Source organism: Scyliorhinus canicula, chromosome 11, assembly GCF_902713615.1.
Source record: "Scyliorhinus canicula chromosome 11, sScyCan1.1, whole genome shotgun sequence".
Lineage (NCBI taxonomy): Eukaryota > Metazoa > Chordata > Chondrichthyes > Carcharhiniformes > Scyliorhinidae > Scyliorhinus > Scyliorhinus canicula.
This window is the reverse complement of record NC_052156.1, coordinates 96,743,328-96,769,354: the sequence shown is the minus strand read 5'-3', so window position 1 is coordinate 96,769,354 and position 26,027 is coordinate 96,743,328. Positions and strand designations below refer to the sequence as shown.

The 26,027-nt window shown below is 47.7% G+C and overlaps 1 protein-coding gene across 1 annotated transcript in view; it reads left to right on the top strand.

Moving 5' to 3' along the window:
* Positions 1–3,280: 3,280 nt before the first annotated feature.
* Positions 3,281–26,027, top strand: part of pfas (phosphoribosylformylglycinamidine synthase) — a 308,371-nt gene continuing 285,624 nt past the window's right edge. Inside the window, exons 1-3 of the mRNA XM_038812199.1 lie at positions 3,281–3,337; positions 22,437–22,578; positions 23,073–23,208. Coding sequence (XP_038668127.1) covers positions 3,290–3,337; positions 22,437–22,578; positions 23,073–23,208 — 326 coding nt within the window. The 5' untranslated portion in view covers positions 3,281–3,289. The remainder of the gene's footprint in view (positions 3,338–22,436; positions 22,579–23,072; positions 23,209–26,027) is intronic.

Sequence of the window (26,027 nt, the reverse complement as noted above, 5' to 3'; positions counted from 1 at the left end):
ATTACTGGAGAGAATTATTCGAGGCAGGATCGACTCCCATTTGGAAGCAAGTGGTCGTATTAGCGAGAGGCAGCACGGTTTTGTGAAGGGGAGGTCGTATCTCACTAACTTAATAGAGTTTTTCGAGGAGGCCACAAAGATGCAGGTCGGGCAGTGGATGTTGTCTATATGGACTTCAGTAAGGCCTTTGACAAGGTCCCTTATGGCAGACTGGTACAAAAGGTGAAGTCACACGGGATCAGGGGTGAGCTGGCAAGACGGATACAGAACTGGCTAGGTCATAGAAGGCAGAGAGCAGCAATGGACGGGTGCTTTTCTGATTGGTGGACGAGTGGTGTTCCGCAGGAATCAGTGCTGGGACCGTTGCTATTCGTAGTATATATCAGTGATTTGGAGGAAAATGTAACTGGTCTGATTAGTAAGTTTGCGGATGACACAAAGGTTGGTGGAATTGCGGATAGCGATGATGACTGTCAGAGGATACAGCAGGATTTAGATTGTTTGGAGACTTGGGCGGCGACATGGCAGATTGAGTTTAATCCGGACAAATGTGAGGTAATGCATTTTAGAAGGTCCAATGCAGGTAGGGAAGATACAGTGAATGGTAGAACCCTCAAGACAATGGACAGTCAGAGAGATTTTGGTGTACAGGTCCACAGGTCACTGAAAGGGGCAACACAGGTGGAGAAGGTAGTCAAGAAGGCATGTGGCATGCTTACCTTCATTGGCCGGGGCATTGAGTATACAAATTGGCAAGTCATGTTGCAGCTGCATAGAACCTTAGTTAGGCCACACTTGGAGTACAGTGTTCAATCTGGTCGCCACACTACCAGAAGGATGTGGAGGCTTTAGAGAGGGTGTAGAAGAGATTTACCAGGATGCTGCCTGGTATGGAGGGCATTAGCTATGAGGTGTGGTTGAATAAACTTGGTTTGTTCTCACTGGAACGAAGGAGGTTGAGGGGCGACCTGATTGAGGTCTACAAGATTATGAGGGGCAGAGACAGAGTGGATAGTCAGACTTTTTCACAGGGGTAGAGGGATCAATTACTAGGGAGCGTAGGTTTAAGGTGCAAGGGGTAAGGTTTAGAGATGTACAAGGTACGTTTTTTGCACAGAAGGCAGTGGGTGCCTGGAACTCGCTGCCGGAGGAGGTGGTTGAAGCAGAGACGATATTGACGTTTAAGGGGCACCTTGACAAATACATGAATAGGATGGGAATAGAGGGATACGGACCCCGGAAGTCTAGAAGATTTTAGTTTAGACGGGCGCAGGCTTGGAGGGCCGAAGGGCCTGTTCCTGTGCTGTACTTTTCTTTTTTTGTTCTTGTTCAATCACAGCCGTAGACTCCCAATTTAAACTCTACACCAAATGCTTTCTGTGTTACCGGCATTTTTCTTTCAGATGTCCTGAATCTTCCTAATGTAAGCGCCTACTCTGTTCCTTCAGTTGAGCATATAATGGTAGCGTTCATTTTGCACAAGGGATCTCTGCCACGTAGATTGACTGGGGACTCTTTCGATAATAGGAATGTCTGTTCCTCACTATGGCTGTTAACCTCCACGGGTAGTGGGGCTGAAAGTGGTAGGCATTGTGGTGTGTCTGACACTCCGGTAACTTTTAGGTAGTTGTTTGAGCAACCCTTTCCCACTGAATGTTCATTGCTTAGCATGGAAAAAGTGGCGTATCTACCAAAAAAGGAATTTCCTCACTATTCACCTCATTAACGTCGGCTCATCATGTGGATCTATAGACACCAGGGGCAGTTCTCATTGTCAATCCTGGTGACCCTCCCTGCCCCAAGGATCCTGGACCGAATCGTTGGCCTGCGGGCGGCCTGGTATGTGTCAACCCCTCCCAAGGCCTTTTCCATTATTCTGGTTCCAATTCTGTTGGTAATGGAGTTTTAGTTTAGTCCTTAGCCCAGTGGCCTAGTTGTCCGCAGGTGTGACAACCCTCGTGGCTTGTCTGTGGGTATTTCCTGGACCAGTGACCTAGTTGACCACAGGTGGGCAGCCCTCTTTCTCTGTCTGTGCCCCACGTGGTCCCCTATATGAAATGAAAATCGCTTATTGTCACGAGTAGGCTTCAATGAAGTTACTGTGAAAAGCCCCTAGTCGCCACATTCCGGCGCCTGTCCGGGGAGGCTGGTACGGGAATCGAACCGTGCTGCTGGCCTGCTTGGTCTGCTTTAAAAGCCAGCGATTTAGCTGAGTAAGCTAAACCAGCACCTGTAACCTCCGAATCCTCTTCTTTCTTTACATCTCCCATGACCCCTTTGTGGTTGGTGGTGTGGGTTTTGGGGAAACTGGGCGTATTCTCCCGTTTCCTTTTCCAAAAGTCCAGTAGTTTGTTCAAACAGGACTGTATTTTTATTCTTAGACTCCCTACCACTTTCTTCTAAGTCTCGGAGCATGGAAACTACTTTAGTTAGGGATTCTTGCCTCCAGCCCAGGCAGATTAATTTTTTTTTAATTTAAAAAAAAATAAAATAAATTTAGATTACCCAATTATTTTTTCCAACTAAGGGGCAATTTAGCGTGGCCAATCCACCTACTCTGCACATTTTTGGGTTGTGGGGGCGAAACCCACGCAAACACGGGGAGAATGTGCAAACTCCACACGGACAGTGACCCAGAGCCGGGATCGAACCTGGGACCTCAGCGCCGTGAGGCGGTTGTGCTAACCACTAGGCCACCGTGCTGCCCTGAGGCAGATTAATTTAAGGGCAGATCCTAAATCAGGTTGCAGACCATTGACGATGGCACTAATAGTGGGCCCTTCTGATACTGGTTTACTTAGCCCAGAGTATTATTCCATGAGTCCCTCTACCCTTTGGGCATAATCCTGGACGTTTTCGTCCTTTCTCTGTGTAGCCTCCATTATCTTGGACCAATTAGTCTTTTTGGGGAAGGTTTCGTGGAGGGCCTTATAGCAATCTGTCCAAAGGTTAACAGGTGGCCTCGGGGTTGGCCCTGCATTTGGGCTGTCTCGATGGGTTTTGAAACCTTGGAATTTGATTTCAAAATCTTTGAACCGGCCTTTTAGCCAAGCCTTAATATGTATTTCTCCATCTAAAATGCTAGGTTCATGGCAGAGAACAATGGTTTTAAGTTGGTCCAGTGCTTTCTCTAACTCAGTCTCAGAGTTTCCCATTTCCTCAACCATGAGCTTCAACTCTGCATTTGTCTATGGTCTCTGCGTGGGCATTGGTTGGCCGTCTGGGCCACCGGGAAAGTACCGGAAAGGCATTTGCAGTCCATACTGTGTACCTGACATCGTGGTGCTGGATGGTAATGGTTCCTGCCTGCCTTCTGCTCCGTTTGGCGCGCTTGTTAGTAAGTATTTTGATTTTATAACATTGACGCACCTTAGTAAAATACCGAAAATAACAATAATATTAACAATCATATACATTCGCCCCATCCCCATGAACAAGCCAGCATTTTAACAACAACGCAAATTAACACACTATAAAGTTACAGAATAAACACTACAATAATGCACCCTATTAGGGACGCAAAGGCCAGGACACCGGCCTCTTTCGCCTCCTGCACTCCTGGCTCTACCGCAACTCCAAAAATCGCGAGTTCTGGGAGGCTTTCCTTAACAATGGGGAGTTGGGGCAGTGGCGGCGGGGGTGGCACGTATGGTGATGGGACTTCTAAACACATTTGCTGCATTTCTTGCTCATTGCTACTTGATCATTCTGGCTCGGCGCTGAGCCATCTGTCCTGGAATTTTGTGTCCCCTTTTGACCTTGTTTGGGGTTGCCTTATGGCTGGCTTCTGCACCCTTTTCTCTGTGTCTTTCTGCCTCTCTCTTCCAATCCCCAAATGCTGACCAATTTACCTTTTTGTTTCCTTTACGCCCTGGGTCCCGACTCATCAGGCATTCTTCTAGGCATGAAATTCTTTCTAAGTTAAATGACCCATCGGGCGGGAATGGCCTATTCCCCCCTTTTGTCCATTTTACCCAATTTTTTAAATGGCCTACAGATGACTGGTCACCATTCTGGAGCATGAAATAGGCTGGTATGCCCTTTGGTGGTGCTTTACTTGCTCCGGTTCCCATTCTTTCAACCTGGGGTGATAGATAGTTTAAACTCTGGTATCATTATCCCTTAGACCAGGCTGTTTCAGTTTACAGGAGTTATAACAGTTCTTAAATGTACATACAACTTATAAATACTTATGCTTTAACTAATTACATAATAAATTCTCGATCTACGTTGTTCACCACTATAGATCGAGTCCTTACTTATACAACTCTAATTTATTTAAACTTATGACCAAATCCTTCTTGGGTGTCCCCGACAACCCTCAGTATAAATACTGCCAATTTTGAATGTGTTCCCAATACATGTTGCAGTATGTAAAGTTGCCCGCGCCAGAGCTTTTTACCTTTTTCAAATTTTTCTCTCTTTCACGTCCTCGACGTGTCGGCTGTCTGCGACAAAGCCTTTTACCATTTTAACCTTTTCTGTTGTTTATGTCCGCGACGTGTAGGCTGTCTGCGACAAAGCCTTTTATGCTTTTTAACTGTGGAGTTACTTTCAGGACCTGTGCTTTCAAAAACCAAGGTGATACATTGATAATTGATGAGCCTTTCAGTTGGCTTACACAAAGACAAGGTTATCATTCCGATACAAAGGAGGGGTGGGGGGGTGATCAGGTGACGTCAAATGTCTACTGCAGTAATTCTACAGAGATGAATATACATTATACAAAGGCCGTGCTAATGGATTGACGTCACTGGCTCCAATGATACTGTTTAAACAATGGTGTGTGTGTGTCACCATACAAGCTGATTTGATCTCGCCAGGAAATCGATTAAACTCGAGACAATGTAATCACGTTACAGGGGGCCGTCTGTCTGCTAACTGAATTAATGAGGTACAGAAAGCAATTTAAAATGAGACTCCTTAAGACTTTTATGTTATGTATCCCATGATGCTTCAGACGGTCAAGTTTAGGTTTCCACACCCACAAGACAATCATCAGGGTATAAAACTCGGATAAACGCTCCAACCCCAGCCGAGGGGTACCCTGTTTTGAGAAGAGGAATCGGCAAGACGCCCAGAAACGGGGAGCCCTGGGAGGGCCGACTCCCTCCTCCTTGGCATCAGCAGGCCCCCCACCCCAACCAGGATAAGAACCAGCACCACACTGGGATAGATTACTAGATTGGATTGAGGATTGGCTGACTGACCGAAAGCAGAGGGTCAGGTTAAATGGGTCCTTCTCTGGCTGGCAAACTGTAACTAGCAGGGTTCAGTCCTCAGACCTCAACCCTCAACTGTTTGAAATCGGTATGAAAAGGGGCAAGCAGGGACAGAGTGTAATATAGCAGGATTTGCAGATGAAATTAGGTGTGGAAGCAGGCAGTGAAGAGGAGGTGCAGATTTTACAGATGGATATAGATAGGCTAGGCGATTGGACCAATATTTGCCATTTCATTTTACAGTATAAATCTTGCGCCAGGGACCATATAGTTAATTGTAACTTAATCTAACAGTAATTTTATCAGCATTTATTTTAAATGAATTAGCTAGTTCTTAAATGTCACTCAGTGGGGTGCAGTGCTCTAACTGTGAAATGTGGGAGATCCGTGATGCTTCCAGGTTCCGGTTGACTACGTCTGCAGGAAGTGTAACCAATGGCAGTTCATCACAGATTTGGAGCAGCAGTTGGATGCATTCAGGAGCATGCAGGTGGCGGAAAGTGTCATAGGTAGGACTTATAGAAATGTGGTCACACCCAAGGTGCAGGCAGACCGATGAGTGACCGCTGGAAAGGGCAGGCAGTCAGTGGCTGTCCCCCTCTCTAACAGGCATACCGTTTTGGATACTGTTGGGTGGGTTAATCTATCGGGAAAACCAGAGCAGCCAAAAAAGTGGCACCACAATTGGCTCTGTTGCTTAGCAGGAGAGGGCAAAGTGCAGGAGAGCAATAGTTAGGGGACTCTATAGTAAGGTGCACAGATAGGCGTTTCTGTGGACGTAAAAGAGACTTCAGGATGGTATGTTGACTCGCTGGTGCCAGGGTCAGGATTGTCTCTGAACGAACACAGGACGTCCTGAAGGGGGAGGGTGAACAGCCAGAGGTCATAGTACACATAGATAATAATGACATAGGTAGGAAGAGTGATGAGGTCCTGCAGAAGGAGTTCAGGGAGTTAGGCAGTAAGCTAAAAACCAGGACCTCTTGGGTTGAAATCTCAGGAATACTCCCTGTGACACGTGCCAGTGAGGCTAGAAATAGGAGGATAGTGCAACTAAATACGTGGCTAAACTGGTGGTGTGGGAGGGAGGGTTTCAGCTTTCTGGACCGTTGGAATTTCTTTCGGGCAGGTGTGACCTGCACAAGAAGGACGGGTTGCATCTAAACTGGAGGGGCACTGATATCCTGGCTGAGAGGTTTGGTAGAGTCACTCAGGAGGATTTAAATAAGTATAGTAAGAAGTCTTACAACACCAGGTTAAAGTCCAACAGGTTTGTTTCAAACACGAGCTTTCGGAGCACGGCTCCTTCTTCAGGTGAAGGAGCCGTGCTCCGAAAGCTCGTGTTTGAAACACACCTGTTGGACTTTAACCTGGTGTTGTAAGACTTCTTACTGTGCTCACCCCAGTCCAACGCCGGCATCTCCACATCTTAAATAAGTATGGCAGGGGGTGGGAACCAGAGCGTTAGCTTACACGGTATAATAACTGAAGGGGAAATAGAGAAAAAAAATAAGAGAATAACAACATCACCCTCTCTGCTCAAATGCAGTGTCCTAAAGTATATTTGTTTCAACGCCAGAAGTAGAGCAGGTAAAGCAGATGAACTTAGAGAACTGATTAGTACTTGGAACTATGATGTTGTGGTTATCACAGAAACATGGTTAAAGGAAGGGCAGGATTGGCAGCTATACGTTGGAGGATATAGATACATCAGGAGAAATAGAGGGGGATGTAAAAGGGGTGGAGGAGTAGCATTACTCATTAAGGAAAATATTATAGCTGTACTACGGGAGGACATCTCAGAGGGCTCATACAATGAGGCAATCTGGGTAGAGCTCAGGAACAGGAAGGGGGCAGTCACAATGTTGGGGGTTTATTACAGGCCCCCCAACTGCCAGCGAAAGAGAGAGGAGCAGATAGGTAGAGAGATTTGTGATCGGTGCAAAAGTTGTTGTGGTGGTGGATTAACTTCCCCTTTCTTGACTGGGACTCACTTAGTGCGAGGGGCTTGGATGGGGCAGAGTTTGTAATGTGTATCTGGGAAGGCTTCTTGATGCAATAGGTAGATAATATAACTAGGGAAGGGGCAGTACTGGACCTGGTATTGGGGAATGAGCCTGGACAGGTGGTTGAGGTTTCAGTAGGAGACCATTTTGGGAGTAGTAACCACAATTCTGCACGTTTTAGGGTACTTTTGGATAGGGATGAGGATAACCTTTGGGTTAAAGTGCGAAACTGGGGAAAGGCAAATTACGATAACATTAGACAGGAATTGAAGAATTTGGATTGGGTGTGGCTGTTGTCGGGTAAATCAACATCAGACATGTGGGAGTCTGTCAAGTGACAGTTGATTAGGATTCAGGAAAGTCATGTTCCTGAGAGAACAAAGTATAAGTATAGGAAGTTCAGGGAGCCTTGGATAACGAGGGATATTGTGAACCTCGTCAAAAAGAAAAAGGAGGCTTTTGTACAGTTTAGAAGGGTGGTGACAGTCAAAGCCCTTGAGCAGTATAAAGAAAGTAGGAAGGTACTTTAAGTGGAAAATTAGGGTGGCGAGGCGTGGTCATGAAAATTTGTTGGCAAGTAGGATTAAGGTGAATCCGGAAGCTTTTTATTCATATGTAAAAAGCAAGAGGGTGGCCAGGGATATGATTGGATCATTTAAGGACAATGGGGGGAATCTATGTGTTGAGCCGGAGGAAATGGGCGAGGTACTAAATGAGTACTTTGCATCAGTGTTCACCAAAGAAAAAGATGATTCTAGGGTAGGGTGTGTGGATAGTCTGGGCCATGTTGACATCAAAAAGGAGGAGGTATTGGGTGTTTCAAAATACATTAAGGTAGATAAGTCTCCTGGGGCGGATGGGATTTACCCCAGAATACTGAGGGAAGCAAGGGAGGAAATTGCTAGGGCCTTGACTGACATCTTCGTATCCTCATTGCCTACAGGTGAGATCCCAGAGGACTGGGAAGTAGCTGCCGTTTCAGAAATGTAGCACAGATAATCCAGGAAACTATAGGCCAGTGAGCCTCACGTCGTTAGTAGGTAAATTAGTGGAGAGAATTTTCAGGGACAGGGTTTATACCCATTTGGAAACAAATGGACTCAACAGCGATAGGCAGCATGGTTTTGTGAAGGGGAGGTCGTGCCTCATTAACTTGATCCGAGGTGACAAAATGATTGAAGTGGGGATGGTGTTTACATGGACTTCAGTAAAGCCTTTGACAAGGTACCTCATGGCAGACTGGTACAAAAGCTGAAGTCACACGGGATCAGAGGTGAGGTGGTAAGATGGATACAGAACTGACTTGGTCACAGAACGCACAGGGTAGCAGTAGAAGGGTGTTTTTCTGTATAGAAGGATGTGACTAATGGTGTTTCACAGGGATCTGTGCTGGGGCCTCTGTTGTTTGTAGTATACGTAAACAATTTGGAGGAAAATGTAGCTGGTCTGATTAGTATGTTCGCGGATGACACCAAGGTTGGCGGAGTGGTCGATAGTGTTGAGGGTTGTCATAAGATACAGCAGAACATAGGTTCTGAACAGAGGTTTCTCTGCCCAATGTTTGAGACTTGGACAGAGAAATGGCAAATGGAGTTTAATCCAGACAAATGTGGGGTAATGCATTTAGTAGGTCTAACATAGAGGGGAAATGTACCGTAAATGGCAAAACTCTTAGGAATATAGAAAGTGAGAGAGATCCGGGCGTACTGGTCCATGGATCTTTGAAAGTGGCAACACAAGTGGACAGGGTAGTCAAGAAAGCATACGGAATGCTTGCCTTCATTCGATGGGGCAATGAGCCTAAAAGCTGGCAAGTCATGCTTCAGTTGTATAGAACCTTGGTAAGGCCGCTCTTGGAATATTGCGCACAATTCTGGTTGCCACACTACCAAAAGGACGTACAGGCTTTGGAGAGGGCGCAGCGGAGGTTTACCGGGAAGTTGCCTGGTCTGGAGGGTGTTAGCTAGGCAGAGAGGCTGAATAGACTCGGACTGTTTTCATCTGAACAACGGAGGTTGAGGGGTGACCTGATAGAGGTCTTCAAGATTATGAAGGGCATGGATAGAGTGGATGGGCAGATATTCTTTCCCAGGATGGAGCGCTAAGTCACTAGGGGGCATTGGTTTAAGGACAGTGGAGCAAAGTTTAGAGGAGATGTACGAGGCAGGTTTTTGCAGAGGGTAGAGAGTGCCTGGAACGCGCTGTCAGGGGAGGTTGTGGAAACAGGATGGGTACAGAGGATACGGCACTAGGAAGTGCTGAGGGTTTCATGACCGGTACAGCCTTGAGGGCCGAAGGGCCTGTTCCTGAGCTGTATTGTTCTTTGTTCTTTTGTTCTTTGTCCGATGATTGAACCAATATTTGGCAGATGGAGTTGAATGTGGATAAGTGTGAGGTTATCCATTTTGGCCAAAACTATAGTCAGGCAAATTATTATCTAAATAGAAAGCCGATTCAAAATGCATCTGAGCAGAGGGATCTGGGTGTCTTTGTTCATGGATTGCAGAAAGTCTGTATGCAGATATAAAATGTAAGAAGAAAGGCAAATGGAATGTTAGTTAAACACTCCTTGCAAAAGGACTGGAGTATAAAAGTAGAGAAGTATTGTTGCAATTGTACAGGGTGTTGGTGCGACCACATCTGGAGTATTCTGTCCAGTTTTGGTCTCCTTATTTGAGGAAGGATTTGAGTCATAGAGTCAGAGATGTGTACCCGAACAGATGCCGGAATGTGGCGACAAGCGGCTTTTCACAGTAACTTCATTGCAGTGTTAATGTAAGCCTACTTGTGACAGTAAAGATTATTATAAAAAATAAAATATACCCACCCAGCCCATGTAACTGGTCCAACTGCATTTTAAAAGACAAAATTGTACCTGCCTCTACCACTGCCTCTGGCAGCCCCTTCCAAATGCTCACCACCCTCTGTGTAAAGAAATTTCACCTTGGTCTCTTTTGTATCTCTCCCCTCTCACCGTAAACCTATGCCTTCTCGTTCTAGACTCCTCTACCTTTGGGAAAAGATGTTGACTATCTACCTTATTTATGCCTCTCATTATTATATAGACCTCTATAAGTTCACCCCTCAGCATCCCACACTTCAGGGAAAAATGTCCTAGCCTATCCAGCCTCTCCTTATAGCTCAGACCATCAAGTCCTGGTAGCATCCTTGTAAATCTCTTCTGCACTCTTTCTAGTTTACCTATATCCTTCCTATAATAGGGTGACCAGAACTGAACACAGTATTCCATGTGCTGTCTTACTAATGTCTTGTACAACTTCAACAAAACATCCCAACTGCTGTATTCAATATTCTGACCAATAAAACCTAGCATGCTGAATGCCGCCTTCACCACCCTCTCCACCTTCAAGGAGCTATGAACCTGTAGCCCGAGATCTTTTTGTTCTGTAACTCTCCCCAACTGCCTATCATTAACTGAGTAGGTCCTGCCCTAATTTGATCAACCAAAATGCATCACCTCCCATTTATCCAAATTAAACTCCACCCGTCATTCATCGGCCCACTGGCCCAATTGTGGCGGCATTGGAAGCAGTTCAGAGAAGGTTCACCAGATTGATTACAGGGATGAAGAGGTTGACGTATGAGGAGAGATGAAACAGTTTGGGCTCATACCCGCTGGAGTTCAGAGGGATGAGAGGGGATCTGATCGAGGAGTATAAAATACTAATAGGGATTGATAAAGTAAATCTAGACCAAATGTTCCCCCTTCTGGGGCAATTTAGAACAAGAGGTCACAGATACAGGTTGAGAGGCGGTAGATTTAAAACTGAGATGAGGAGGCACTACTTATCGCAGAGGGTGGTGAATTTGTGGAACTCGCTGCCTCATAGTGTCGTGGAGTCCAAATTATTAAATGGTTTCAAGAGGGAGATAGATATATTTCTGATAATAAACAGGTTACAGAGATATGGGGACTTTTGAGACCAGGAAGAGATGAGCCATAATTAGATTGGCGGAGCAGGCTTGAAGGGCTGAATTGCCTACTTCTCCTAATTCCTATGTTCCAAATTGCTATCAAATTATACTTATTTGTGTGCTATCAATTTATTTGTTTTGTTTTGAATGCTTTATGCATTAAGATACAGAGTTTTTAGTTTTATCCTTTTATTCTTTATATAACCTCTAGTTTTGTCTGTTGACTTACTGTTACATTTGTACTCGACCATAGAATTCCATTCAGCCCATCGAGTCTTCATCGACTCTCTGAAAGATAACCCTCCGAGGCCCACTCCCCTGCCCTATTCCCGTAACCCCACGCATTGATCATTTCCAATCCACCTTGGATTGTGGGAGGAAACCGGTGCACCGGAGGTAACCCATGCAGACACGGGGACATTGTACAAACTCCAAATAGACAGTCACCCAAGGCAGGAATCCGAACCCGAGTCCCTGGCGCTGTGAGGCAGCAGTGCTAACCCCGATGCCACCCTGCTGTAGAGAGAGGACCAGCAACAACATTCTGGTTAGCATAGTGCTAGTCACTGTGTCACCCTGCATCTTGCCATGGTCCATTTTTCATTTCCTGTAATAATACCTTTCTCTTTTGCCTTGACACTACTCTTTAATAACCACATCTTCCCAAATTCGATCCTTTGCCCCACTATTTAGTTTCAAACCTCTCTACTTCCCCCGCTACGCAGTTTGTAAGAACAATGGTCCCAGCACAGTTCACGTGGCGTCTGTCCCAACAGTACAGCCCCAACTCTCCCCAGCACTGGTGCCAGTGCCCACCGGAGCCCACTTCTCTTGCACCAGTTTTTAGGCCATCCATTAATCTCTCTAATCGCTCTAATTTTGGGCCACACATTAATCTCTCTAAATCATCTTGCATGTGGCTCAGGTAATAATCCATAGATTATGATCTTTGGGTTTCTACTTCATTTGGTACTCCTTGCTGCACAGAATTGTGTAAATCACTGTGACTATACTGTGTCCCTACTATCCACTACATTCCTTGTAATTCCCTCCACTTGAATGACTTTAAAGAGTTAATTTAAATGTTCTTTTCTCTCTAAAGCCTTGTCTTAAATTTTGTAATTGCTCTTTTGGTTGGGGAAGTTGACCGTTAATGCATCTTTTGAATATAGGCTCTGCTTGCAGCTACGGTTAGTTAATTTGATAACTGGCTCAAACGGGTTTTCCAAGGCTAGGATCGGAGAGCAGAAAAACAGGCCACCTTCAGTGCTATTTTTATCTGCACTGGAGTGTTGCTTTAGGCTGCATTATTTTAGTTGGAGTTCAGTGACGGAGGGAGTTCTGTGAAAAGGGAACTAGGTGATCCTTCTATTTTCTACCATTTCCTCAGAAGAGTGACAGCTTTGGTAAGGAGGACCTTGAGGACCTGCAGAGTAATTCTACTGTCCTTAATATCCTCTAAACTACAGGGAGTAATTCAATGGTAAGTGATGGCAGGGCAATTCTGCCATGTCACGTGAAATGCTCTGCCTGCGCTCTGTGGAAGGTCAGGGGCGGTTGCAGTTTCTAGGCCAACCATATGTGCAGGAAGTGTCCCAGCTGCAGCCATTCAACATCTGGCTGAGGGGGAACTGATTGAGATGTACAAGATTATGAGGGGCATGGATAGGAAGCAGCTGTTCCCCTTATTGAAGGGTTAGTAACAAGGGGACATCATTTTAAGGTTTAGAGGGACTTGAAGGTTTTTTCATCCAGAGGGTGGTTGGAATTTGGAATGTACTGCCAGCGAGGTTATTTATGGGGGGAACCTCACAATCTTTAAAAAGTACTTGGATGAGCACTTGAAATGTCATATTCAAGTGTTTGAAAGTGGGATTCATGTAGATTTAGAGTAGTTTTGTCAGTGCACACTCGATGGTCTGCAGAGCCTCTTCTGTATTGTACTATTCGATGACCGTGCAGCGCACCCGTAGTAATGACCTGCTAACAGTGCAGCAGTACCTCAATACTGACTCTCTGATGTGCAGCATTCCCTTGGTCCTGATCCTCCAACAGTGCAGCGCTCCCTCAGAACTGACCCTTTGACACTAACACTGCAGCACTCCCTCAGCCCTGCCCCTCTGACAGGGCAGTAATTATGATATTGGTCAAGACCCCGACCGTGGCTAGGATACTGGACAGAAACCCCAATGTTTCATTTTAATTTTGGAAAACTGAAGAAAGGTTACCTCACTCCAGGAATGATTTGATGCTAAATTGCGATATTGTATAATAAAACAAACTTTATTACTAACCAAGTTATTCAAATAACTTGAACATCACTCCCCTGTTTAAAAGAAAAAGAACCAGCAATATAAAAAGTTGGCTTCATTTTGCCAAAGCTCTTTAACACTAAACATTTCTCATTACGAGCACAACAAATATGTAAGATACATATCACATTACATTTAAACATTGTCATGGGAGTGTCACTTTAATAAATTGTTCACATGAACATGAGTACAGTCCATTTCAGCCTTTCTTTTCCAACTTCGAACGTTGCAGTCTTCTCACATTTTAAAGTTATGATATATCATCGGCAATCACGTTTTCTCTTCCTGCTACATGTATACATTTTAAGGTTAAATGGTTGCAGCAATAAACTCCATCTAAACAGTCTTGCATTTTGATCCTTAAACTCTTCCAAAAACTTGAATAGACTATTGTCTGTATACAATAATGTCTCTGATGAATTGTTAGCAACATAAATGCCAACAAATGCCAATACCAAACACAATGTCTTCTTCTCAATGGTTGATGAATATTTAGTTTCTGAGAAAAATAATCAAAAGGCCTTTCTATTTTTTCATCACCTTCCTGCAACAGCACCAAAACCCACATCACTTCCATTAATTGCCACCTTCTTGGCATAATTAGGTGTTATTTGGCTGATGGATCTGTACTTTGTTAATATATTTATGTGTCGCTGCACTGTATATTAAGCTTACAGAACTCGAGACTGAGCTTCTTGGGTGAAGTCAAGTATAGCTTTATGTCAGTTTTAAAGTCTACTGATCAAGTCAAATTTTATGCGTGTACAGAATCTAGAAAGTTGTTTGTCCAACCCAAATACAGATGGTTGAGTTGAATTCAAAATACAATTCAGTTTGTGGTCATTTCTTCAGATCAAAATGCACAATACAAGAAACGAAAGGAAATAGCTGTTTGCAAGTGAGAATAGGTTTCAAAGGTTAGGTTAAAGATGAATTCAGAGAGAGAGATGATTTTGGACAGAGCAAAAAAAAAAAGTTTCTCTCTCGGTCTCAAGGAAATCATAATCTTTTTGGGCTCTGTCCCCTTTCTGACTGTGACTGGGTTAAAATAATTATAATTCATCTAATTGACCAAAATGTCTGTCTATCAAGTTTTAAGACACTGATTTCTTTGTGGTGGGCAACACATCGTTCCTTGGATACGGGGCACAAAACTTCTCACAATACTCCAAATGGGGTCTGACCAGAGCCTTATATAGCCTCAGAAGTACACCCTGCTCTTGTATTCTAGCCCTCTTGACATGAGTGCTAACTGCATTTGCTTTCCTCAGCAGCGCTCCCTCAGCACTGACCCTCCGAGAGGGCGGCGCTCTCTCAGCACTGGCCCTCCGACAGGGCAGCGCTCCCTCAGCACTGACCCTCCAACAGGGCGGCGCTCCTTCAGCACTGACCTTCTAAAAAGGGTGACACTCCCTGAGCACTGATCCTCCGACAGGGCGGCACTCCCTCAGCACTGACCCTCCGAGAGGGCGGCACTCCCTCAGCACTGACCCTCCGACAGGGCGGTGTTTTCTCAGCCTTAACCCTCCGACAAGGCAGCGCTCCCTCAGCACTGACCCTCCGAGAGGGCGGCGCTCCCACAGCACTGGCCCTCCGACAGGGCGGCGCTCCCTCAGCACTGACCCTCCAACAGGGCGGCGCTCCTTCAGCACTGACCTTCTAAAAAGGGTGGCACTCCCTGAGCACTGTCCCTCTGACAGGGCGGCACTCCCTGAGCACTGATCCTCCGACAGGGCGGCACTCCCTCAGCACTGACCCTCCGAGAGGGCGGCGCTCCCACAGCACTGGCCCTCCGACAGAGCAGCGCTCCCTCAGCACTGACCCTCCAACAGGGCGGCACTCCCTCAGCACTGACCCTCCGACAGGGCGGTGTTTTCTCAGCACTAACCCTCCGACAAGGCAGCGCTCCCTCAGCACTGACCCTCCGAGAGGGCGGCGCTCCCACAGCACTGACCCTCCAACAGGGCGGCGCTCCTTCAGCACTGACCTTCTAAAAAGGGTGGCACTCCCTGAGCACTGTCCCTCCGACAGGGCAGCACTCCTTCAGCACTGACCTTCTAAAAAGGGTGTCACTCCCTGAGCACTGTCCCTCTGACAGGGTGGCACTCCCTGAGCACTGATCCTCCGGCAGGGCGGTACTCCCTCAGCACTGACCCTCCGAGAGGGCGGCGCTCCCACAGCACTGGCCCTCCGACAGAGCAGCGCTCCCTCAGCACTGACCCTCCAACAGGGAGGCGCTCCCTGAGCACTGATCCTCCGACAGGGCGGCACTTCCTCAGCACTGACCCTCCGACAGGGCGGTGTTTTCTCAGCACAAACCCTCCAACAAGGCAGCGCTCCCTCAGCATTGACCCTCCGAGAGTGCGGCGCTCCCACAGCACTGACCCTCCGACAGGGCGGTGCTCCCTCAGCACTGACCCTCCAACAGGGTGGTGTTTTATCAGCACTGACCCTCCGACAAGGCAGCGCTCCCTCAGCACTGACCCTCCGACAGGGCGGTGTTTTCTCAGCACTGATCCTCTGATGGGGCAGTGCCCCTCAACTCTGACCCACCGGCAGAGCAGCACTCACTCATCACTGACCCACAGACAGGGCGGCGTTCCCTCAGTTCCGACGCTCTAACAGTGTTCGAACTCTAGCACTCTAATTCCCTCAGTACTAACCCTCTGACAGATTTCGGCAATTTAGTGTGGCCAATCCACCTAATCTGCGCATCTTTCGGTTCTGGGGGTGAAACCCATGCAACCAGGGGGAGAATGTGCAAACTCTACACAGACGATGACCTGGGGCCGGGATCGAACCCGGGTCCTCAACGCCATAGGCTAGTAGTCCCTCAGTACTGACCCCCTGACAGTATAGCACTTTCTCTGTACGGATCCCCCTGACAGTGCAGCACTCCCTCAGTACCAATCTTCTGATAGTGCGCCATCCCTTCAGTACTGACCTTCTAACAGTGGAGTACTAATCGCACTGACCCTCGGACAGGGTGGCATTCCTGTTGCATTGACATTTGAACAATGTGATGCTCCCGTTACACTGATCCATCAGACAAGGCGGCGCTGCTGATGCACTGACCTTTGGAAAGGTCAGTTGCATTGACCCTGGGACAGGCGGCGCTCCTGTTACACTGACCGTTGGACAGGATGGCACTCTTGTTGCACTGACCCTCGGACAGGGCGGCGATCCCGTTGTATTGACTCTCTGACAGGGTGGCGCTCCTGTTGCACTGACTCTGAGGCAGAGCAGGGCTCCTGTTGCATTGACCCTATGACAGGGAGATGCTCCTGTTACACGGACCCTTGGACAGGGCGGCGATCCTGTTGCACTGACCCTCGGACAGGGTGGCGGCTCCTGTTACACTGACCCTCGGACAGGGCGGCGGCTCCTGTTGCACTGACCCTTGGACAGGGCGGCGCTCCTGAGGCAGAGCGGGGCTTCCGTTGCATTGACCCTCTGACAGGGCGGCGCTGCTGTTGCACTGACCCTCGGACAAGGCGGCGATCCTGTTGCACTGACTCTTAGGCAGAGCGGGGCTCCCGTTGCACTGACCCTCTGACAGGGCGATGCTCCTGTTACACTGACCCTCGGACAGGGCAGCGGCTCCTGTTACACTGACCCTTGGACAGGGCGGCGATCCTGTTGCGCTGAACCTCGGACAGTGCGGCGATCCTGTTGCACTAACTTTGAGGCAGAGCGGGGCTCCCGTTGCATTGACTCTGAGGCAGAACGGGGCTCCCGTTGCATTGACCCTCTGACAGGGCGGCGGCTCCTGTTACACTGGTTGATGGAAAAAGTGAAGTCGTATGGGGTTCAGGGTGTACTAGCTAGATGGATAAAGAACTGGCTGGGCAACAGGAGACAGAGAGTAGTGGTGGAAGGGAGTGTCCCAAAATGGAGAAGGGTGACTAGTGGTGTTCCACAGGGATCCGTGCTCGGACCACTGTTGTTTGTGATCTACATAAATGACCTGGAGGAAGATATAGGTGGTCTGATTAGCAAGTTTGCAGATGATACTAAGATTGGCGGAGTTGCAGATAGCGAGGAGGACTGTCAGAGAACACAACAAAATATAGATAGATTGGAGAGTTGGGCAGAGAAATGGCAGATGGAGTTCAATCCAGGCAAATGCGAGGTGATGCATTTTGGAAGATCAAATTCAAGAGCGGACTATACGGTCAATGGAAGGGTCTTGGGGAAAATTGATGTACAGAGAGATCTGGGAGTTCAGGCCATTGTACCCTGGAGGTGGCAACGCAGGTTGATAGAGTGTTCAAAAAGGCATACAGCATGCTTGCCTTCATCGGACGGGGTATTGAGTACAAGAGTTGGCAGGTCATGTTACAGTTGTATAGGACTTTGGTTCGGCCACATTTGGAATACTGCGTGCAGTTCTGGTCGCCACATTACCAGAAGGATGTGGATGCTTTGGAGAGGGTGCAGAGGAGGTTCACCAGGATGTTGCCTGGTATGGAGGGTGCTAGCTATGAAGAAAGGTTGAGTAGATTTGCTAATACTGTTGGGGAGGTTTTAAACTAATGTGGCAGGGGGATGGGAACCAGATTAGGAAGTTAGAGGTCAGTAAAGAAGCAGCAACTAAAGCCGGTAAGGTACGAGATAATAAACTCCATGTGACTAAGGGGCAGAGTCGACAGAGAAGAGATGATGAACGCAAAGGGACAGGTGGTCTGTCGTTCATTTGTTTTAATGCGAGAAGTGTAGCAGGTAAGGCAGATGAACTTAGGGCTTGGATCAGTACCTGGGAATATGATATTGGTATTACTGAGACTTGGTTGAGGGAAGGGCAGGACTGGCAACTGAGTATCCCAGGGTATAGATGCTTCAGGAGTGATAGAGAGGGAGGTAGTTCGGTGGAGGAGTTGCATTACTCGTCAGAGATGATATCACAGCTGTGATTAAGGAGGGCACGATAGAGGATTTGAGCACTGAGGCAATATGGGTGGAGCTAAGAAATAGGAAGGGTGCAGTAACATTGTTGGGACTTTACTACAGGCCTCCCAAAAGTGAGCATGAAGTAGAGGTACAAATATGCAGACAGATTATAGAAAAATGTAGGAGCAATAGGGTGGTTGTGATGGGTGATTTTAACTTCCCCAACTTTGAATGGGATTCGTGTAGTGTTGGAGGCGTAGATGGAGCAGAGTTTGTAAGGAGCATCCAGGAGAGTTTTTTAGAGCAGTATGTAAATAGTCCAACTCAGGAAGGGGCCAAACTGGACCTGGTATTGGGGAATGATCCCAGCCTGGTGGTTGAGGTTTCAATCGGTGATTACTTTGGGAATAGCGATCACAATTCCGTTAGTTTTAGAATACTCATGGACAAGGACAAGAGTGGTCCGAAAGGAAGAGTGCTAAATTGGGGAAAGGCAGAATATAACAAAATTCGGCAGGAGCTAGGGAATGTGGATTGGGAGCAGCTGTTTAAGGGTAAATCCACACTTGAAATGTGAGAGTCTTTTAAGGAAAGGTTGATTAGAGTGCAGGACAGACATGTTCCTGTGAAAATGAGAGATAGAAATGGCAAGATTAGGGAACCATGGATGACGGGTGAAATTGTGAGACTAGTTAAGATGAAAAAGGAAGCATATGTAAGATCGAGGCGACTCAAAACTGATGAAGCTTTGGAGGAATATCGGGAAAGTAGGACGAATCTCAAACACGCAATAAAAAGGGCTAAAAGCGGTCATGAAATATCTTTGGCTAACAGGGTTAAGGAAAATCCCAAAGCCTTTTATTCGTATGTAAGGAGCAAGAGGGTAACTAGGGAAAGGATTGGCCCACTCAAAGACAAGAGAGGGAATTTATGCATGGACTCAGAGGAAATGGGTGAGATTCTTAATGAGTACTTTGCATCGGTATTCACAAAGGAGAGGGACAAGACGGATGTTGAGGCTAGGGATGGATGTTTAAATACTCTAGGTCAAGTTGTCATACGGAAAGGGGAAGGTTTGGGTATTCTAAAAGACATTAAGGTGGACAAATCCTCAGGACCGGATGGGATCTATCCCAGGTTACTGAGGGAAGCGAGGGTCGAAATAGCTGGGGCCTTAACAGATATCTTTGCAGCATCCTTGAGCACGGGTGAGGTCCCGGAGGACTGGAGAATTGCTAATGTTGTCCCTTTGTTTAAGAAGGGTAGCAGGGAAAATCCAGGGAACTACAGACCTGTGAGCTTGACGTCAGTGGTAGGCAAACTGTTGGAGAAGATACTGAGGGATAGGATCTATTCACATCTGGAAGAAAATAGACTTATCAGTGATAGGCAGCATGGTTTTGTGCAAGGAAGGTCATGTCTTACAAACCTAATAGAATTCTTTGAGGAAGTGACAAAGTTAATTGATGAGGGAAGGGCTGTAGATGTCATATACATGGACTTGAGTAAGGCGTTTGATAAGGTTTCCCATGGCAGGTTGATGGCAAAAGTGAAGTCGTATGGGGCTCAGGGTGTACTAGCTAGATGGATAAAGAACTGGCTGGGCAACAGGAGACAGAGTAGTGGTGGAAGGGAGTGTCTCAAAATGGAGAAGGGTTACTAGTGGTGTTCCACAGGGATCCGTGCTCTGACCACTGTTGTTTGTGATCTACATAAATGACCTGGAGGAAGATATAGGTGGTCTGATTAGCAAGTTTGCAGATGATACTAAGATTGATGGAGTTGCAGATAGCGAGGAGGACTGTCAGAGAATACAACAAAATATAGATAGATTGGAGAGTTGGACAGAGAAATGGCAGATGGAGTTCAATCCAGGCAAATGTGAGGTGATGCATTTTGGAAGATCAAATTCAAGAGCGGACTATATGGTCAATGGAAGGGTCTTGGGGAAAATTGATGTACAGAGAGATCTGGGAGTTCAGGCCATTGTACCCTGGAGGTGGCAACGCAGGTTGATAGAGTGTTCAAGAAGGCATACAGCATGCTTGCCTTCATCGGACGGGGTATTGAGTGCAAGAGTAGGCAGGTCATGTTACAGTTGTATAGGACTTTGGTTAGGCCACATTTGGAATACTGCGTGCAGTTCTGGTCGCCACAATACCAGAAGGATGTGGATGCTTTGGAGAGGGTGCAGAGGAGGTTCACCAGGATGTTGCCTGGTATGGAGGGTGCTAGCTATGAAGAAAGGTTGAGTAGATTAGGATTGTTTTCGTTGGAAAGACGGAGGTTGAGGGAGGACCTGATTGAGGTATACAAAATTATGAGAGGTATGGACAGGGTGGATAGCAACAAGCTTTTTCCAAGAGTGGGGGGGTCAGTTACAAGGGGTCACGATTTCAAGGTGAGAGGGGGAAAGTTTAAGGGAGATGTGCGTGGAAAGTTTTTTACGCAGAGGGTGGTGGGTGCTTGGGACGCTTTACCAGCGGAGGTGGTAGAGGCGGGCACGATAGCATCATTTAAGAGGCATCTAGACAGGTATATGAACGGGTGGGAACAGAGGGAAGTAGACCTTGGAAAATAGGAGACAGGTTTTAGATAAAGGATCTGGATCAGCGCAGGCTGGGAGGGCCAAAGGGCCTGTTCCTGTGCTGTAATTTTCTTTGTTCTTTGACCCTCGGACCAGGCGGCTCCTGTTACACTGACCCTCGGACAGGGCGGCGGCTCCTGTTACACTGACCCTCGGACAGGGCGGAGGCTCCTGTTACACTGACCCTCGGACAGGGCGGAGGCTCCTGTTACACTGACCCTCGGACAGGGCGGCGGCGCCTGTTACACTGACCCTCGGACAGAGTGGCGCTCCTGTTACACTGACCCTCGGACAGAGTAGCGCTCCTGTTACACTAACTCTGAGGCAGAGCGGGGCTCCCGTTGCATTGACCCTCAGATGGGGCACCGCTCCCGCGGCACTGAGACTCGGCCAATGCGCTGTTCTCGTGGCACTGACCCATTGGCCAGGGCGGCATTCCCTTGGCACCCCCTCCTCTCCCCTGCCCTTCCCTCCTCTCCCCTCCCCTCCCCTCCCCTCCCCTCCCTCCCTCCCTCCCCTCTCCCCTCCCTCCCTCCCCTCTCCCCTCCCCCTCCCCTCCCCCTCCCCTCTCCTCTTCCGTACCCTCCCTCCCCTCCCCTCCCCTTCCCTCCTCTCCCCTCCCCTCCCCTCCCCTCCCCTCTCCCCTCCCCCTCTCCTCTTCCGTACCCTCCCTCCCCTCCTCTCCTCTCCTCTCCTCTTCCGTACCCTCCCTCCCCTCCTCTCCTCTCCTCTCCTCTCCTCTCCCCTCCCCTCCTGCCAGGCCTGTGTTCCCGTGGCCCCCCCCGGCCGCCGCAGCCCTGGATCAGGTAAGCAGACACTGACGTTGCAAAGTGAAGAACCTAGGTCAAGGGTTCAGGGGCACAACAAGTCACGAGAGCACTGCAGGGATACATTCTGCTCTTGCTGCTGTTATACACTTTTCCCCAGCAAACGTCAGACATCTGCAGAGACAAACAAACATAGGAACTCTGAGTCCGGCTGTAAACTGTGTGCGATAGTCATTGGACAGTTCCCTGGAGCAGCACTCATAGACACTCATTCTTTAAAGCTCTAATGAATTACTCATGATCCTGAATTTGCCAGGACTCGTGCTACTAATTGCAAGAGCTGCACTTGGACCAGAGTTTTGTCATTTTCAGAGATTCTCATTCCAGCGCGCTGTCTTTTTAAAAGGTTTTCTTCCTCTTCCCCCCCATGCCGCTCACTCCCGTCAGGCGCATCTGGCTCCCCCGCCTCTTCTTCCCTCCCTGTCCCCCTCTCCCCCTACCCCTCACTTTTTTCCCCCTCTCCGCGCTGTTCTCCCCACCCTACCCATCCCCGCGCAGCCGCAGTCCACTCCCTGCAGTTGCCTCCCTCTCCCCGCGCCCCTCTCCCTGCGCCCCTCTCCCTGCGCCCCCTCCCTGTGCTCCCTATCCCTTCCTGTGAGTTCTTGGTGACACTGTATTGGTGCTATTACTGATACTGTGTTCTCTTTCATTGTCAGATGGTTGTGCTTCATTTCTATTCGAGCCCCACTGAGATCCTGCCTGTGGATGTGGAGAGAAACATTCTTCGATCTGGAAAGCATCATGTGGAGAGGATTGAGCACATTTACCAAGAGTTTTGCTTCAATGTTAACTGGACAGGTCAGAGTCGTATCGTTTGAGGGGCTGCAGTTTTTTTCTGGGCTGGAGAGGGTTTTAAGGTTGAGTCTCCCCTCATTTGGGGTGGAGGGGTGAGCAGTGCATTATTGACTGAAATGATGATTGACCTGTTACCTAATTCCATAGACTCACATTTAATCCATATCCCTAAACACCGGGGAGATGAAAAAATTCCATCATTTGAAATTAACAATTGAAACAGCTGTTTATGGAAGAGTTCCAAACTTCTACCACCTGTATGTGTAGAATTGTAACCTCATTTCACACTGGAAGATCTGATCTCTCAATCTCTCTTCCCGAGTCTGCCTTCACCTCTGACCCCTCCCCCCATACACTACTAACCCCTCCACGGCTCTCTGTCTCAGTCCAGCTGTCACTCTGTTTGATTCCCTGGAACTGCCTCCTCACTTCAGCTGTCTCAGCTCAGGTCCCCTTGCTGTGGTGATGTGTTCGCTGACTCTTATCCTTTCCCACAGGTTCGACCTCTCCCAGTCCACATGAAAGGCACAAGCTCACCTGGATTTTCCAATCCCCTTTCAACTCCCAGAGTATTTCCACCGAACCCTTTCTCAGCGAAAGTGATGGAGGGCTGCTGGTGGAGATCGGGCCGAGGTGAGTATGGGAATACAACAGGAAGCTCCTGTATTATTTGTGCCCTGTGAGTATGAATAGGAGAGGAACCAGAGATGAGGTGAGGATGCTGGGGAAGCTGGCCAGATGGTGAGTTAGGAGTCCCTTGTGGTTTCATTGGGGCCTGATTTTATCGTGGCTTTCTGGGTGAAACAAAGAAAATAGGTGCAGGTACAGACCATTCGGCCCTTCGAGCCTGCACCGCCATTCAATATGATCACGGCAGATCATGCAAATTCAGTATCCCACTCCCACTTTCTCTCCCTTGATCCCTTTAGCTGCAAGAGCCATGTCCAACTCCCTCTTGAATATATCCAACAAACTAGCTCCAACAACTTTCTGTGGGAGAGAATTCCACAAGTTCACAACTCTCTGAGAGAAGAAGTTCTTCCTCATCTCAATCCTGAATGGCTCACCCCTTGTTCTGGACATCCCCAACATCAGAACATTACTCCCGCATTTAGCTTGTCCAGTCCTATCAGGATTTTATATTGTTTCCATGAGATCCCCTCTCATTCTTCTAAACTTCAGTGAGTATAAGCCCAGTCAATCCAGTCTTTCTTCTTCATATGTCAGTTCTGCTATCCCAGGAATTAGGCTGGTGAACCCTCGCTGGACACCCTCAATAACAAAAATGTCCTTCCTCAAAGTAGGAGACCAAAACTGTACGCAATACTCAAGACAGCCTGGTTTTGCGAAGGGGAGGTCGTGTCTCACTAACTTGATCGAGGTTTTTGAGGAGGTCACAAAGATGATTGATGAGGGGAGGGTGTTAGATGTTGTTTACATGGACTTCAGTAAAGTCTTTGACAAAGTGCCTCATGGCAGGCTGGTACAAAAGGTGAAGTCACACAAGATCAGAGGTGAGGTGATGAGATGGATACAGAACTGGCTCAGTCACAGAAGGCAAATGGTAGTAGAAGGGTGTTTTTCTAAATGGAAAGTTGTGGCTAGTGGTGTATCGCAGGGATCTGTGCTGGGGCCTCTGTTTTTTGTAGTGTGCATAAACGATTTGGAGGAAAATGTAGACGGTCTGATTAGTAAGTTCGCGGATGACACCAAGGTTGGCCGAGTGGCAGAGAGTGTTGAGGATTGTTGGAAGATACAGCAGGACATAGGTTAGAGACTTGGGCAGAGAAATGGCAAATGGAGTTTAATCCGGACAAATGTGAGGTAATGCATTTGGTGGGTTTAACATATACCATAAATGGCAAAACTCTTAGGAATATAGGAAGTCAGAGCTATCTGGGTGTACATGTCCACAGAACTTTGAATGTGGCAACACAGTGGACAAGGTAGTCAAGAAAGCAGACGGAATGTTTGCCTTCATTGGATGGGGCATTGAATATAAAAACTGGCAAGTCATGTTACAGTTGTATAGAACCTTGGTAAGGCCGCACTTGGAATATTGCGACCAGAAGGATGTGGAGGCTATGGAGAGGGTGTAGAGGAGGTTTAGCAGGATGTTGCCTGGTCTGGAGGGTGATCGCTATGTGGAGAAGCTGAATAGACTCGGACTGTTTTCATCTGAAAGACGGAGGTTGAGGGGTGTTCTATTAGAGGTCTACAAGATTATGAGGGGCATGGATAGAGTGGATGGGCAGGCACTCTTTCCCAGGGTGGAGTGGTCAGTCACGTGGGGCATAGGTTTAAAGTCCTTGGGGCAAAGTTTAGTGGAGATGTGCGAGGCAGGTTTTTTACGCAGAGGGTGGTGAGTGCCTGGAATGCATTGCCAAGGGAGGTTGTGGAAGCCGATACATTAACGGCATTCAAAGGCCTCTTGACAAACACATGGATAGGAGGGAGATCGGATGGGTACAGAAGGATACGGCACAAGGATGTGCTGACGGTTTTGGCAAAGGTTGGTATTATGACCGGTACAGACTTGGAGGGCCGAAGGGCCTGTTCCTGTGACGTATTGTTCTTTTTTCTTTGTTCTTTTGTGGCCTCATCAAGGCCCTGTATTACTGCAGCAAGACATGCCTATCATCAAATCCTCTCGCTATGAAGGCCAGCATGCCATTAGCTTTCCTCACAACCTGCTGTACCTGCATGCCAATCTTCATGACACCGCCATGACACCAAGGTCTTGTTGCACTTCCTCTTTTCCTGAACTGCCACCATTCAGATAGCGTTGCCTTTTTTACTTACTGTAAATATGCCAGTCAGTGAGGTTGTCCTCCTTTCTTTAGATATCTATATTAGATTGCTTAGAGTTGCCAGATATCAAATGATACCACCACAAGGTTCAACCGGCTATCGATCAAAGAGCCAAACACCAGTTAGTTAGTTCAAGGTCAAGGGTACTTTATTTGCACACACAATTAATCATGCAACATAAACACTACTAGTTAAACTACACCTATTGACTATGACAACCTGTACTTCAGGCACCCGGCTTAGGTCAGAGGAACAGTGGCAGTTGTTCGATTCTGGATCTCTCGGGTCTGTTAGGCTCATCCGTCTGGTAACTGCTGCTCAGCTAGGCTCATCCATCTGGTAAGCGGGTGTTGAGCTTGAACTTGCTTCTGCTGGTGCTGCAATTGGAAGTGGACGTTGCAGGAGCGCCAGGTCCAAGAGAGGCCGAACACATGGTGGACTCTCTTTTTATTCTTGGGGGTTTTCGTGCTCTTTTGGGCGGTCCTTCAGTTTGGACCCCACTAATTGGGTGATTCCTGATCATTGCGTTCGATTCAAACCAATAAAGGGGCGGGTGCCTTGATGGCTGGGCGTGTCCTAAGCGGTCATTGACCTTGTTGTTTATGCTTCCCGAGTACAGGGAGCGGCGCCGAAATGTCTGG